Source organism: Heloderma suspectum, chromosome 4 (genome assembly GCF_057233095.1).
Source record: "Heloderma suspectum isolate Gila_16-S chromosome 4, 16-S_ref, whole genome shotgun sequence".
Classification (NCBI taxonomy): Eukaryota; Metazoa; Chordata; class Lepidosauria; order Squamata; family Helodermatidae; genus Heloderma; species Heloderma suspectum.
The window spans coordinates 145656223-145672201 of NC_139461.1; the positions used below are offsets into that span (position 1 = coordinate 145656223).

At 46.7% G+C, this 15979-nt stretch overlaps 1 protein-coding gene across 1 annotated transcript in view; it reads right to left on the minus strand.

Moving 5' to 3' along the window:
* LOC146347514 (uncharacterized) overlaps positions 1-15291 on the minus strand; it is a 59137-nt gene extending 43846 nt beyond the window's left edge. Inside the window, exons 1-2 of the mRNA XM_084850837.1 lie at positions 15196-15291; positions 12579-12641 (exon numbers count right to left, since the gene is read on the minus strand). Of these exons, the coding sequence (XP_084706963.1) occupies positions 12579-12632 (54 nt within the window). The 5' untranslated portion in view covers positions 12633-12641; positions 15196-15291. The remainder of the gene's footprint in view (positions 1-12578; positions 12642-15195) is intronic.
* Positions 15292-15979: the final 688 nt, after the last annotated feature.

Below are 15979 nucleotides of genomic sequence, written 5' to 3' on the forward strand. Positions count from 1 at the left end.
GTGGGGTCCACATGTCAATGGGTTGGATCCAGATTTATGCTGGATTAATTGCACTGGGGAAAGTGGACTTCCTCATCCCCTCCTTCCCATGGCAGCCCCTCCAGTCCCCTGAAAATGCTGCGCAGTGAGCCAAGATACCCTGCTGAAAGGGGGGAGCTGTGATATGGTGAGGGTGGGGAGGAGAGGGGGATCCCCAGAAATCACGTGGATGGACCAAGTAGTCCTCTTGCGGAGGGACCTCTCCTCTTGGGAATCCAACCAATTATTTATCATGAGTGCCTTGGACTGCAAGAAGATCAAACCAGTCCATACTCCAGGAAATCAAGCCAGACTGCTCACTTGAGGGAATGGTATTAAAGGCAAACCTGAAGTACTTTGGCCACATCATGAGAAGACAGGACACCCTGGAGAAGATGCTGATGCTAGGGAAAGTGGAAGGCAAAAGGAAGAGGGGCCGACCAAGGGCAAGATGGATGGATGATATTCTGGAGGTGACGGTCTCGACCTTGGGGGAGCTGGGGGTGGCGACAGCCGACAGGAAGCTCTGGCATGGGCTGGTCCATGAAGTCACGAAGAGTCAGAAGTGGCTGACCGAATAAGCAACAACACATGAAGTTGAAGCACCCCCATGTCGTACCTTTCCCAAGTCTTCTCAGGCCTCAGTGGTGGTGAGCCTCAAAATAGATGCACCCTTGGCAAGGCTCCCTCTTTGTCCATTCCGAAGGAACAAGAGCTCTCACCTCTTACGGGGAAGGGTCTGGGACTGTCATTGGGCCTGCTACAGATTCATCTGGATTCTTATGGTGTTGCTCTTGGACCTGGCCAGTCATCTGTCAGGCATTTGAGACATCTTCCTCATGGCCCTTAAATGCCACCTTGGCATAGAAATCGGAATTGTGGGAGAATCCCCTCCCCATGGTGTTCCCATAGTTCTCTTGCTACTATTACCCTGCAGCTGGCCTACTGGCAAATGGGCCACCTCTGCTTCCAGGCTGCTGGCTCTCCAAAAGGCCAAAGGCTGACCTTTTGGAGCCAATGTGTTGCTCCTTTAAAAGTGCTGTCAGTTTATTTGTATCGCGCAATCTAGAGAGATTTTGCTTGTGGGACCTGGCTTCTTCCCATCCCATATTATGTCTGTGCTGGTCAGCTGGGTTCTTCACCAATAACTCAATATGTTCACACTAATGTATTGGTGTAAGGTACTCATGTATTCACAATACTCGGGCCCTAACTACACAATACATGCAAACATGTGTAACAAAAGACCAACCAATGGTGGATATTCTTAGGGGCAAGCAGCTTGAGTAGGCATATAATATAAACAGAGAAAGGCTGCTTCCATATGGGAGGCTCCTAGTGCTAACAGTCAGAAGGCATGGTGCAGCTATTTCCTCTATTCTTCCTTAATGTTTTTTTCTGGTAAGAAAAGAGAGGGAAGAAGCGGTGGGAAAACGTGAGAAGGTTACAAATGTAAGATAGCAACATCTGGATCCCCGTGTAAAATTCCATCTCTGAAGCAGGGTGATTGCAGGATAAAGGCCTGATGTGGAAGCACCCGAAGTCCTTCCAGCATTTTAGATCAGCCTTGTGTCTCTCTCCACCCTTTCCAGATTCCAGACCCATGTCTACCTCACAACAAACATCTGGAATGTTTGAGGGGTGTGTGTGGAGAATTGGTTTAGCTGCAGTTTCAGGAGACAAATAACTGGCAGGGGAAGGATTTAGCATGTGCGCGCGCCCACACCACACGGCAATGTGTCAGCTGCAAATTGCCCCTTCCCAAGAGTATGCTGCAAGGGAGAAGTCGCCATGAGGCTACCATTGCACCCACTTATAATGTGACATTTGGATCAGCCCACAGTTTAAGAAACGGTATCACAAGCCTACTTCTGCAGCTCTTTCTTAGCTCTGTTCTGTTGGTGTCGTGGCTCCATCAATCTGCTTCTGAGTAATACTGCAAAATTGCTCTTCCTCTTCAGTTAAAGAGGCTAAAATATGGAATCTATCTACTCTGTCCACAGCTAAAAACCCAGGCAGTAGATGGAGGAACATCTCTTTTTCTCCCACTTACGGTCCAACAGTGAGAAAACAAGGAAGTGCTGGAGGACATACGATGGCAACTGGAATGAAATGAGACGGTTGTCCAAACCGGGGACACCGCTCAGTCCCTGTGTTCAATGCAAAGGGGCTCTGAGAAGAAGAGGCCACTTTGGGGAAGAGGAGAGCAAAGCTGCTGTCGTGAGAATAGATTCTTTTTCATCTACTTTGGGGCTTTGTTTTTTCGCCCAAGGCTTGGCCGTTCACAAATCTCCGCACCTCCCTCTCCCTCTCCTCCTGCTTCCCTCTCTTTGTTTCTGTTTCCTGTTCAGCTGCACATCCAGCCTTCCAAGAGTTAAAACTTTCCAGCCTGTGCTGCAGATTCCTTGCCTGCAGCCTGCTGCCCTGAGTCAAATTAATCATGTACTGGGAAACACAGCAGGCATGTACTAGCTCTGGGCATGGTGTATCACGTACTTTCTGGAATCTGTCACATGGGGAGCTTTCTCCTCTAGGCTCAATTGATCCTTTCTCAGTTTGATGCTGTGCTTAATTGTGAGACGGGCCTGCATTTTTGTTCTTCAGCCGAACTTAAAGGGCTGCTCTTGCCAGCCTCATCTGAAGACGTCTACCACAACAGAACTGCCAGACTGAAAGAGCTTTCTGTCTGTGCACAGAATATCCTTTATGTGTTGTTGGTAGGACAGCATGGAGATAAATTGTTTAGGTTCCACGTCTTTCATGTACAAGAGGGGCAAAGCCTCCCCTGCCACAGCAAAGCAAAGCACAAGTCCCTGTTCTGGCCAAGCACGGGAGAATCACCAGGAGGCATGGCTCACGCGGGTGGGGGCGGGTGGTGGGGGGAGAAGTATGTGGTGGGCAGGTCCAGCCACCCTTCATTCATACAGGCAGCAACAACGCTTTGTGCTATTTTTTTCCAGCACAGGCGTCTCATCCTTCTGTGATCTGTGATTATTCACACACCCACAGCCCAAACAAATCCTGCATGTGTCAGAATGTAAAGTTATATCAAGCAGTTTGTTAAAATGATCACTTCAAGGGATTCCTGAGCTTCATTTCTCAAGTATGTTTCTAGCACTCATGACATCTGGAGGAAAAAAAAAATCTCATAATGGTTCCAAGGCCCTGTTCCAGTGTATGTATTTGAAGGTATGAAGTTGCTAATCTTGCAGACTTCATTTCTCATCACAATTTTTCTTCCCATTAATTACGGCTAGCTGCCTGTCCTTGGATGGGTAGCTCCACATTCCATGGGTCTAGGTCCCTTGTCTACGAAGGCCCAAGACTGCCGCTTACCCTTGCGCCACTGATCTCCGCCATAACTTAGCCCACAAGCACTGCTCATGTGGTGCAATTGTCAGTCATCGGCAGCTGCCGCTGAGCACAGGGGAAGGCGGTCTCCCACGCCCTTGCTGAGGTGCATCGCTTGGCAGCAGCGGGGGCAGGAGGGCTGTGGGGCTGCAGCATGGAGGCACGTGGCCGTTGAATGGCCGGAAGCACGGCCAGATGACATCAGTCCCTTATAGAAATGTGCTGCAGCGCTGGCTGTTCACAGCAGAACAGAGTCACTATTTCTCAGGTGTGAGATATAGTGCACCCAGTGCTGGGATAACGTGATTTATTTTTAGCAGCTCAGCCTCAAGGGAGGATGCCTGGGCTGTATGCAATAAATGTGCCCAAAGCCGAATGTGTTTCTGAAAGCTGCACGAGGCAGCCTGGAAGGCTCACCCATTTCAGAGCAGTTTCTTGACTTCACAGAAGCTTTGAAAATCTTTTAATTTGGGGGTGAGTTTTATTTAAGAACAGATTGTGTACGTCAGACAATATACATTGATAGCACGTTTTTGTCAGCTTTCCTGATAGGTCAAAATACGTTACGTTGACATATAACCCTAAGAAACCCCCAACTCCAGGGATTTATTGAGGAAGACTGAGCATTCCTGTTCCTGTCACGGTGACAGCCTTTTCTCACTGCATCCGTAGCTTCTGCACATGGGTGCTCTTGCATAGAGCAGCCTCCCCCAGCCGACATGTGGGGGGCCACAACTCCCATCATTCCCAGCCAGAAGGGTCATTGCTGTGGTGGCTGGGGATGATTGGCACTGTAATCCAACACATCTGGAGGGCACCAAGTTGGGGAAGGCTGCCACACCGTGCCCCACTTCTCCCACTGCAGGTCCAGACCTAGAACCTGGCCCCGTATGTCTGAGCTTTGTTTGGGTCTTGGCCCTGTATGGTTTTCAGTGTGGTCCTTACCTTGGCCATGGGCATGTTACCGTCCATTTAAAAACAGAAAATGGTCCCTCTGCACGGGGGCAGTTGGAATGCTACAAAAAAAACAATTCCAAAAGCTCCTGCCACAATGTTTGCAGCGTTTACTGCCTCCTTGTGGTCATTCTTTGCACTGTCTTTCTCAGTGACATTTTTAATCACTATAGTAAATGGAGATACTTATCCTGCATGCTTTTCAAAAAATGTGGTGATTGCTTTCCCACAGATTTTGTCACAAATGGGAAGTCTTTGCAATGCCACTTTTTAAAACAGGCAAATAAACAAACACATTCTGATGAATCTCTCCTTTCTTTTGGCTTTTTCTCTGACATTGGGAGACAATACCAACAGCCAGTCTACTCATTCAATGAGGCATCTCTACACCAGCCTAAAATCCCACATTTAAAACGGGGCTTTCTGCTTCTGTTTTAAATGCAGGATCGCAACAACTCCCTCCCCGCCTCCCCCCTGTATCTGAGTCTTCCATTATCTTTCATTGATCTCGCTCCTCTTCTTGCCGCTTTTCCTCTTTTCACGAAGGGAACTCAAGCGGAACACAACGGGGTAATTTGATAGCTCATTATCTGTGACCTATTTAAAAACGGAGCAAAGGGCATTTAGTGCAGGAGACGCCTTGAATGATCAGGGTGTCATGTAAAGAACCCGCAAACTTCCGTGAAGGAGCAATCTCAATAGTAGGATAAAAGCTCCGTGTGAAGGAACCCAAAGAATTACATGGTATTGACTTATTGGGGTAGTAATACCACTTCAGAACACAAGTAGTTGACCACATGACCAGAAGTTTTCCCAGTTCAAAACCTCCCTGCACGTGGAAAGTTAGCATCACATGAACAAGGCTATGCTAGAATTTTTCTACCAGCATACTAGTTTCTCCACATAACTCGCTAACACTGAGAGGCTGTCTGGAGAGAATAAGCTTTTGTACAGTCCTTTAAGGCAAATTCTTTAAAAAATATTTTTGATTAGGTCTAAATCACAGGAGTTTTGTGAAGTGTTATTATACCCCAATCTTGGAAAGCAGAACTACTTTGCAACACTGGAGAACAGAGGTTAAAATTGGTTATGTTCAGGAGTGTCCTCCTCCTGAAGATCATAATTTGGAAGGCGTTGGACCCAGGGCTGGCAGCAAGGGTAGGCATGGCCGGGCATCTGCTGAAGCCCAATGCCCCAGGAGGGGCCCATGGGCAAGACCACCCTAGAGTTGCGGTTCTTCGTTGCCACTGCCACCTGCTCATTCACCTGCCTCTTGCTCTGGCCCAGACAAGGGTGGTGGTGAGAAGGAGCAGCCGCGGCCTCCTGGATCCCTTGCTCTCCACATCCAAGTGGGAGCAATGATCATAGAATCATAGAATAGTAAGGTTGGAAGGGGCCTAGAAGGCCATCGAGTCCAACCCCCTGCTCAGTGCAGGAATCCAAGTCAGAGCAACTGACAGATGGCTGTCCAGCCTCGTCTTGAATGCCTCCAGTGTGGGAGAGCCCACCACCTCCCGAGGGAATTGGTTCCATTGTCATAGTGCTCTAACAGTCAGGAGGTTTTTCCTGATGTTCAGCCAGAATCTGGCTTCCTGTAACTTGAGCCCATGATTCCGTGTCCTGCACTCTGGCATGGTCGAGAAGAGATCCTGGCCTTCCTCTCTGTGAAAACCTTTCAAGTACTTGAAGAGCGCTATCATATCTCCCCTCAGTCTTCTCTTCTCAAGGCTAAACATGCCCAGTTCTTTCAGCCTCTCTTCATAGGGCTTTGTTTCCAGTCCCCTGATCATCTTTGTTGCCCTCCTCTGGACCCTCTCCAGCTTGTCTCCATCCTTCTTGAAGTGTGGTGCCCAGAACTGGACACAGTACTCCAGATGAGGCCTAACTAGTGCTGAGTAGAGGGGAACTAGTACTTCCCGGGATTTGGAAGCTAACAGAAAACACCTCATCATTTCATCACTCTCACTAAGCCTTTCTATATGAGGCATTTATTGTGCACTTGTGATTCCTCACTCACAGTAGTTTGTGGGTGCTTTACATGATGTCGTCATCCTCCAGAGCCTCTCGCATGCTTTGCAACCATTATAGTGACTTTTTTTCCCTAACAAGGAAAGTCTGGTACTTCCCTGAATGGTGGCATGAAACCTTGATATCTTTGCGCAATTCCACTACACCCCAGAGCCACCTGATGGCTGTGTAATGGAGCATATAGAAAGGCAGAGAAGGACCCCCCCCCCTGAAAAAACACATCTAATGGAGCCAATCTTGATCCCACAAAGAATCCGGAAGCAGACGCCTCGGTAAAGTGGTGGGTTAAAAGCCTCATGTAGAAATGCCACCATCTCATCATCACCATGCTTTGGGGGAGGGGAGAGTAGGGAAGAACGGAAGGCTGAGTTGGACAATATAGCAGCTGCCAAGAGACCAGATGCTGCTTGTTCATCCTGATAATGTCTTTTGAGTTCCCTCCAAAGATTCATCAGCTGCCTCAATGTCCAGGATGAGTGCACGGGGGGAAAAAGGCTTATGGGGGAATTGCCTGCATGAAGCCCTACATCATACTAATAATTTGCCAGTCTTCTCCAAGCTGGTGCCCTCCCGTGGTTTTGGACTTCAATGTCCATCAGCCCCAGCCAGCATGGCCAATGGTCAGGAATGCTGGGAGTTGTAGTCCAAAACATCTGGAGGGCACCAGGTTGGGGGATGCTGTATTAAGTTGCGTCTCTCATGATTATCAGGGCTGACCTGATTCCAGGGGAGGATGTGTGAACAGGGGCAAACCATATGTCCTCCTGAATTGGTTTCATGATGCCATCCTAATGTAGTGTCATGATGCCATCATGCCGTCATCCCCACTTGGCAAGGGGTCAGCTTGAAGGAAAAAAAACATTAAAAAACATGACACTGAAACAGCAGCCAAGCAGGCAGCAAACACCATGTGAATGCTCCAGAATAGGTGAACAACGAGGAATTGGGGGACATTTTGCTACCAAAACACAATTTTTGTGCAAACAATATTTGCTGCACAGCCTTGCCCTACGCATGAAATTTCTCTCCCTCTCTTTTTTCTTGTAGAAGTTCCTTTACCCTTCTTGACTGTATGTTACCTTTCTCTGCATTCCCAAAGTTCAGTTGGAAAGTTCAGAAAAGCACCTTTCTGTTGTACATAGAGGAATTTCACCCGCAGCTCCTACTGTGAGTGAAATTACTGGGACCACCTGGTTTTAGCCAATTTCATTCACAGGAGGTGTCCAGAATAAAGAGCTTCAGTAGTAGGTCAAAAGCACTACTCTCAATTCTCTGAGATGCAGGTACTAAATTTGGTGGATGTTGCCCATCAAGAAATGACTTGGGGGAAGAAGATGGCCAGTTTGTTTATGTCCTCCAGTGGTGCATCCCTGACTCCTGCAGTGCCCCCAAGCTCATTTAAAAAACTTCCCAACCATCTGGGAGTAAAACCTGATCCTACCATTTAAGAATAGCTTGCTTAAAATAAATGTTCCTGAATCATTTGGTTTCATGATCTCTGGAAGGAGGTGGCCCCCACGTGCCCTGCAGAGCGTGGAGCAAGAAAGAAACCAGTCTATGATGGGTTTAAAAAATAAGATCTATCTGCAGAGACTATTTTGTCATCTTTCATTGTATGCCTTTTGGCCTGCCATTGTGCTACTGGTATTTTGTATTTTAAGAGGAAAAGTGGGACCAGCCCTCCTTTGTGCCAGGTATACATCGATAGGATGCTAAACCAGTGAAACAGACAGAACATCTGATTATTCAGGGCAGATAAAGGGAAGGACTTCTTCACACGGTGCATGCATAGTTAAACTATGGAGTTCACTACCACAAAGTAGCTACCAGCTTGGAAGGCTTTAAAAGGGGATTTTAAAAACTCATGGAGGACAGGGCGATCAATGGCCACTAGTCTGTGCTGCCTCCAGTATCACAGGCCGCAAGCCTCTGTATATGATGGAACCCACAACGGAGCCCTTTGGTTGTGTTTTAACCTCACTGAATCAGCCAGCAGTGGGGTTCGGGAGTCAAAATCCCACCCAGCACGTGCTGGCCTGGAGTTTCTAACAATGTGAATAAATAATTGTTTGGTTGCTTCTGCTGTATGGATTCAGCCCTAGCAAGTGGCTCTTGGCCCTTCTTGGAGCATCAATTCTAGACGGTGGTGCAGGGGAACCTCATTCGACACTGTGTCTGCTTGCCTGTGGTTCTTAGCTAAACTAAGGGCGCAACCCTATGCATGTTTAGGCAGAAAAAGGGCTGGCTGGGGCATGCTGGGAGCTGCGGGACTTTTTTCTGCCTAAACATGCATAGGGTTGCGCCCTTAGTTATGTATGTTAGTCTTGTTAGTTCCGTCTTATCCCCCATGCTGTTTCACACATGCATGAAACCGCTGGGAGAGATTGTCTGGAGTTTTGGGAGCCATCAGCATGCTGAGAACATCCAACTCTCTCTCTCTCTCCTTTCCATCCAAATCCAAAGGAGCTGTTCTGGTTCTGCACTGGTGTCTGATGTTGGCAATGGACTTTATGAGGGCAAACAGATTGAAGTTTATAATCCAGACAAGACAGAGGTGCTCCTGCTTAGTCAAAAGGCAGATCAGGGAATATTTATTTATTTATTTATTACATTTATATACCACCCAATAGCTGAAGCTCTCTGGGCAGTTCACAAAAATTAAAACCATAAAATATACATGATAAAATGCAATATAACAGTTTTAAAGTTTAAAACGACAGTATAAAATAAAAATAAAAACCAAAATAAAACCTAGCAGCAGCGCAAAGTTTTAAAATGCAGTAACAGTCTTAAAATAACAGAAACGGGAAGACTAAAATGCCTGGGAAAATAAGAAGGTCTTCACCCGGCTCCTAAAAAAGCACAACGTAGGTGCTTCTCTGGGAACTCAACCTATGCTGGATTGGGTCACCCCACCCCATCCCCTGCCCTGACTCAGGCTCAGGCTCAGAGTTTGAGTGTACTCCTGGACTTGGTCCTGAACCTGGATGCCCACTGCCCAGGTCTTGTTGGTGGTGACGAGAGCATTTGCACAGCTGAGGCTAATGTGCCACCTGTACCCATCCCTAGAGATGTTGGATCTGGCCACAGTGACAACATGCTTTAATTATATCCCATTTTGGCTACTGTATCACGTTCTATGTGGGGCTGCCTTTGGAAACTGTTTGGAAACTTTGGCTGGTCCAGAATGCTGTGGCTAGATTGCTGACTGGGACTGGTTACAGGGAGCATGTATACAACAGCTCCACTGACTAGCAGTCTGTTTCCAGGCACACTTTAAAGTGCTGCTTATGACCTTTGAAGCCCTATGTGATTCGGGACCAGGCTCACTGGAGGACTGCAATCTCCTGTACAAGTCTGCCTGGCTTTGAAGGTCTTCGAGAGAGGCCCGTCGTTCAGTCCCATTGCCGTCCGAAGCACGTTGGGTGGGGATGCTCCGGGACTCCCTGCCGAAGGAGGCCAGGTTGGCTCCCTCTTTGTCATCTTTGTGCCAGCAGGTACATGCTTTCTTCATTCAGGCAGGCCTTTGGCATGTAAACTGGTCCGCTGCAGAAGGGGGCTGAATGGGCTGGGTGCTGGCTTTGTCTCGGGCGGTTGTGCTTTTAACTGACTTGTTTTCATGTTATGTTTTAACCAAGGTTTTGTCTTGCTCTGTATTTTATTATTGTTAGCCACCTTGAGCACCATTCTTGGCAGAAAAGTGGGATATAAATGTACTGAATAATTAGGGAAAATAGGGATGCTACAATCCCATCTCCCCCCTGACCCTCAACCAGAGGGAATCCCGCTTCTAAGCTCCACAAGGCTCCCACCCTGATCAGCAAAAGCAACTCTAACACGCTCAGCCATTAAGACCCGTCTCTCCCCTAGAACAAACCAACAATAGCTCATAAAGCTCAGGGAACGCAAGCCCCTTCCTTCACACGGACACACGTGCAAGCTCTATCATTAGTTCCTCCCTGCTCTCACCTGGGAGCGCCTCCCGTACATGCTACACCAGGTATTAAGCTAAACAGGGGCAGTGGCCCCGCTCTTGTGGCATTCCGAAGGGGTGACTGAAATGGGCACCTCCCCTCTGGCGTTCCTCCCTTTGGGGTCACCCCTGCCAGGGCAGCCTACCACTCTGCAGCTGGGCTGCTTCTATTCCTGTGGGGGTGAGAGTTCCCAAAGGGCCTGGAGTTCAGCTTCGCTGCTCCTGCCAAGTGGTTCTCTGGCAGATGCTAAGTACTCGGAGGTGTTACATCCTCAGCAAATGAGGAGGAAAGGGAGGCACGCGTGCAGAGGGAGAGAGCCGCCCTGCATGCACCACACCCATGACTGAAGAGAGCGGCCTTAGCACGGCAGGAATGTCAGCAGCACAGCCAAGGTCCGTATTTTGACACCACGCCCCTTCGCCCCTGGCTTGACCCCGTATCACTGGTTTTGCAGCTGATGCTGTATTTGGGGTATTCTGTCCGCCCCCGCCCCACAGTGTTCAATGTTTCTGCATGAGTTATTTCAACATCTGCTGCACACCTCACCCATGGCATGGCATGGCATGGCAGGTCAGGTCACAGTTGTGGCCAGCTACAACTATAGGTGTGTGAAGGCGCAGGGTCCCAATGACTTTTGAAATGATCTTTGTGCCGAATCTCTGGATTTCAAGAGGAGAAGTCCCTCAGAAGCCTGCCTTCTCCTGCACTCCACTCTGGCCACATTTTCCACTGACATACAGTTCCAGCAGTAAGCAGCTGGAGAGGAGCGTGATGGCAGTTGAGGAAGGGAAATGAGAACACCAGCAGGGACGGCTCACCGAGGAAGAAGGTGGCACGAACCTTCTCAGAGGGGGAAGATGACTGAAAACAGCAGCATGACAGTGGAATGGGGAGGAAGTGGCAAATGGGATCAGCACTGAAGGGGAGAGAGGGGTCCCCAGGAAGGGCTGCCCTTCTGCTCAAGGGCCACTCGGGCTTCTCTTGGAGGTGTGTTGCTAGGCCAAGGCTTCTGCTGCGCCTTCGGTCATCTGTGGGCCATCTCCCGCAAAAGAGAGGCAGATTATGGCTCTGAGCATGCAGTCTGGATAAATGTGGCCCTCTTCAAAACACTCCGATATTGTCCTGACTATGACTCAGGACTGGTGGCTCAGCAGTCATGCTTTCATAATGTTGCATTTGCATTTTCAAAAGCTAGGAGGGTTTGGGGTTTTTTTGTTTACCAGCAGCCTGGACAGTATATTAGTGGTTGCAGTGAGTCATTCTCCCTACGCCTTAATGACAATGCAACCTTGTTGTTTCTCCACCATTGTTTGAGCTTTTCTGCAATGCTGATGGAAGGGGGAAACTCCGCTGCCTTGGTCACAAGGCTGTCTTGCAGCACACAGCAGGCAGATGGTGATGAATTCTCTCCCAACCCTCTTCACAGATGATCAATTGATGGCCTCAAGCACCTGTTCTGTCCCTTGGGAATAAGGTTCTTCTTACTTCCATGCTGACTGTTACTGTCTGTATTCTGCATCGTCATACCTGTGTCTTGTTCCTCTTTTAAGGTCCTATTACACTCTTTGACTGAGCAATTTGTCAGCCTTGGGAGTCCGACAATACTGGGGAAAGAAAGATACACTATCAAGTGTTTTAAGGCCTGTCTCTGCACCAGCACACTGGTCTTGCATGGGAAAACTCCCTCTGTGCCTCATGTCTAGCTTGCTCCATGGATGCAGCCAGTCACGTGTGAAGAGCTTCCTCACCAAACCTTTGGGAGGCTTCTTTGCCATTGGTGGTACAGAAATTCTCCGTATGGATCATTTCCAGGGCAGGGTCATGCAGGGTCAAGTTGGCCAAGAGACAGAACTAACTTGAAGTAGGGATGAGGTTACAAAGGCTACCTCTAAATAACAGCAAATGAAGCGAAGTTACTGGGGCCAACCCACGTTCAAAATGTGGTTGCTGGAAATATAACCACAAAATGTGGTTGCAGGAAGAGTTACATGGAACTCTTCTTCAGGTGTAGGAGTTGAATACTCCAGAAATGCACTTCGATTGCACTTCGATGCATGTTTAGTCAAAAGTCCCACTGTGCTCAGGGTGGCTCCCAGATAGGTGTACATAGGATTACAGCCTAAAGAAATTGAAGGGGGGGGGGGAATCACGCTGATGTTATATAACCAGGTCAACAACAACAACCCCCCTCACACACACAAATGAAAAGGTTTTAACAGAAAATATATTAAGGCTGTAAACCTATACACTTACCTGGGAGTAAGTCCCTTTGAAGTTAATGGGGCTTTCTTCTGAGTACGCATGCATAAAATTGCCCTGTAGATGGATTAAAAGTAATTTGATTTAGTTGGGGATCAAATTTCACACACACACACACACACACACACACCCCGGCAAAGTTGCCCGGTCCTCTTTGCATTGAATGTTTGGCAGCAACATTCAGGGGAAACATTTACACCGCAAAACCCATTTTTAAAATAATACAAATTCATTAGAGCTGTGTTCAGATGGCTTCTTGAAATTCTCCATCTTATTTGTGGGCAGAAATTGCACAATTTCACCAAATTTCTCCAGGGACAAGAGAAATTCTCCACAGTTTCTCACACGTAGGGCTCACCACCTAGAGGAATCTTCAGGGGGGAGGGGCAATATGCTTCTTATACTGTATCTTGTTACAAGCCTTACAACAACCCTGCAAGATAGGCCAGCATTATTATTTTTTCATATTACTGATGGAGAGGGGGGACTTGCTTAAGACCACCTACTGAGTTTATGGCAGAGGTGAAGTTCAAGCCACACTCCTAGTCACTATTCTGCATCAGCTTTGTGATGTAACCCCCTTAGAGAAGGAAATACAAAGCCATAGTATGGTCTCTTGCTATGAACAGAATGAATCAAAATCTGAACTGCTGGATATAAATAATAGAGAGCATGCTTAAAATATTAACTGATCAACTTTGTAATATATCATGGAAGAAAAGAACTGGTAAATAACTGGAAAGCAAATGGACTGCTAATTTGCCTGAGCTTTCTCCTTTGAACTATCTGCCTGTAACGGATGAAATCAAGAGATACAGGACACGTGGAGCAGGATACAAACCTGGTTGGGTCAAGTATTTGATTGGGGGGGGGGGGTTCCTACACTTTCTATATGCATTTCTGGAGCATTCCAAATAAAGTCGGATTGATGAACTCTGTAAGAGTAAGTCACCCAGAGTATCCAGAAAAAAGTTACAAGTACAAATAGAGGTGATATAAATGTACTTGCAACTTCAGTACCAGCTTCAATAATGAAGCTGCCCAGTTGGGGATGATATATATTTTATTCATTTATGTTTGAACCCCCAAATATAATGAATTAAAAGGAAAAATTCACCTACCAGTGGTCAGCAAACCACTTCTAAAGTTTCTCCTTCTTTGGACAGGTTGAAAAGATCATTTCCTCTCATACTTCACAACTAACATGTTGTTGTAGGTGATATAGTGATTGTGCGTGTGTGTGTGTGTGTATGGGGGAGAGAGAGAGAGAGACCTTTTGGGGACAGCACAATGTGGCCAAATAATGGAAGGTTTGCAGAATTCTTTGAATAGAGCCCTTCCTGAACATACTGTAATATGTGTGCCTTAAAATGGGAGTAGTGAAATGGCCATTATGGTGTTCTTTTAAATTAAGGAACTTCATTCATGCTAGAGAATATTAGGAGCCATCAATTCAGTAGGATGATGCTTTTTGAAAAGATTCTTGTGTCAACAAAGGAAGTGTTCTTCTGACTTATTATTCTGAGAAACTTTTCATGACAGTAGGTTTTTGAACAATTTCTAGCTAAATTGGCAAATGGATATGAGATACGTGACCCCCGCCCTCCCAAATCCCTCAATTTTCTTCTTCGTGGTCTCTGTGCAGCCCTTCCTAGAAGTTCTGTACCTCTGTAGGGCAACATCATGGGGTGGGAGCTGGCTTTTGGCCCCTTTCTCCAAGTGGGCGGAGCCTCTACTAGGCACACACCTCAAGGGGTGGGCAAACACCTTTCTGCCAAGCTGTCTTTCACGCTGCCTGAGCAGTGCGGTTTGGGAAATGTTCCTCAGCATAAAGCTTTTGGGGAGCTCCTTCTCAGCTTTTCTTTGCATTTTTCTTTGCATTTTCTTTCCAAATTTTTCATTTGTTTTTGTGGTAATTAGTTAATGAAGTTTGTCTGAGCACATCATTGCTATCTGAGAGCCCATTGTGGCTGAGATTTTAAAAGTCATTTAAAAAGTTCTTATAGAGGGTACGGGACCCCAGTAAAATTCAATACAATGTATTGGGTGCAACATTATGGTTTTTGGAAATAGGAGTAACGTACATGAGATTATTCTCATCTGCAGTGGGAATGCAATGTACTTATGGAATTTTGGAAAGGATTGGTGGATGTAATTAAGAACATCTTTGATTATGAACTACCATTAGACCCTTTGAGTATTCTTTTGGGTTATGTAGGGGACACTGTTGCCAAACAGGATCACAAACTGATGATCAGTCTGTTTGTCACAACCAGAGTGAAGTTAGCATCCAAGCTGAAATCAAATAACACGTCAATTGAAACTTGGATTTAAGATAATCTGGGACACCTTCTGTCAGGGTTCCTCTTATGACCTAGATCCTCTGAGCAACTCCTTAAGGATCTCCTGCCTCCTTAAGAGCCTCACCTTCCTTCTTTTACCTTCCCCTTTCCAATAATGTGGGAGCATTGGGTGACTGATGCTCTAGACACAGGGTTTAACCACAACAATTTACTGGTAAATTAAAGCAAGCAAATCACAACTAAAGGTATTTACACAGTGGAGCTGAGTGATACAAAAGGCCTTTACGAGAAAATAAAAGTTCCTTTACCCTAGCTGTACTTAGACTTCTCCAGGCTGCGTCTTCCTGCTCCCTCTCTTCAGGCTGTGCTCTTCCTGACTCTGCGTTTCCTAGCTTTCTTGCTCTCTTACCCTCCTCCCTCAAAACTGAAAGTACTGTTTCAAACATGAAGAAAGTAAACTTAACTCAGGAAATGAAACTGAAACTTAACCGGGGAAATGAAACTACTCCCAGGGATACCCCCTCCCAACAAAAAACTCCAGGCCTCTAGGCCTGACCTTTTCCCCCTTTGCCTCTGTAGCAGTCAAACCTTCATACCTTGTTATTGATAAAGTTGACACATGGTATAGTACAGGGAAGGAAGAAAATCAGGCTCTAATGCTTATAAACATCTATATGTAGTGCTGGGTGTGATAGTCTGCAGCTTTTTAGTGTGGTGTCATAGGTATGTTGATGACACGCTGTTCTACTTTTCTCTAGGGTTAGGTTGCGTTTCAGAAGGTTAAATATTTACAGCCCCCAAATTTAGGCCAGGAAGCAGCGGCCTCGGACCGGTAGTTCCAAATCACTGCTGCAAACTGTCACTCTTCCCCAGAGACTCGGTCACGTAAAGATTTTTTTTTTTTAAGTGGCTCTTTCTATGTAATACTGTAGAGTATGTTCTACACTCAAATACTCAGTAACAGTGTTAAGATGTGACATACCAGCATCAAAAACCACAATAATGTAGTGTCCAGATATTTGAGAAAAAACTGAAGTATTTGTGATGACTGTGAATCTTCTCAAGTGATGTGGCCCTGTATCACATCTGGGA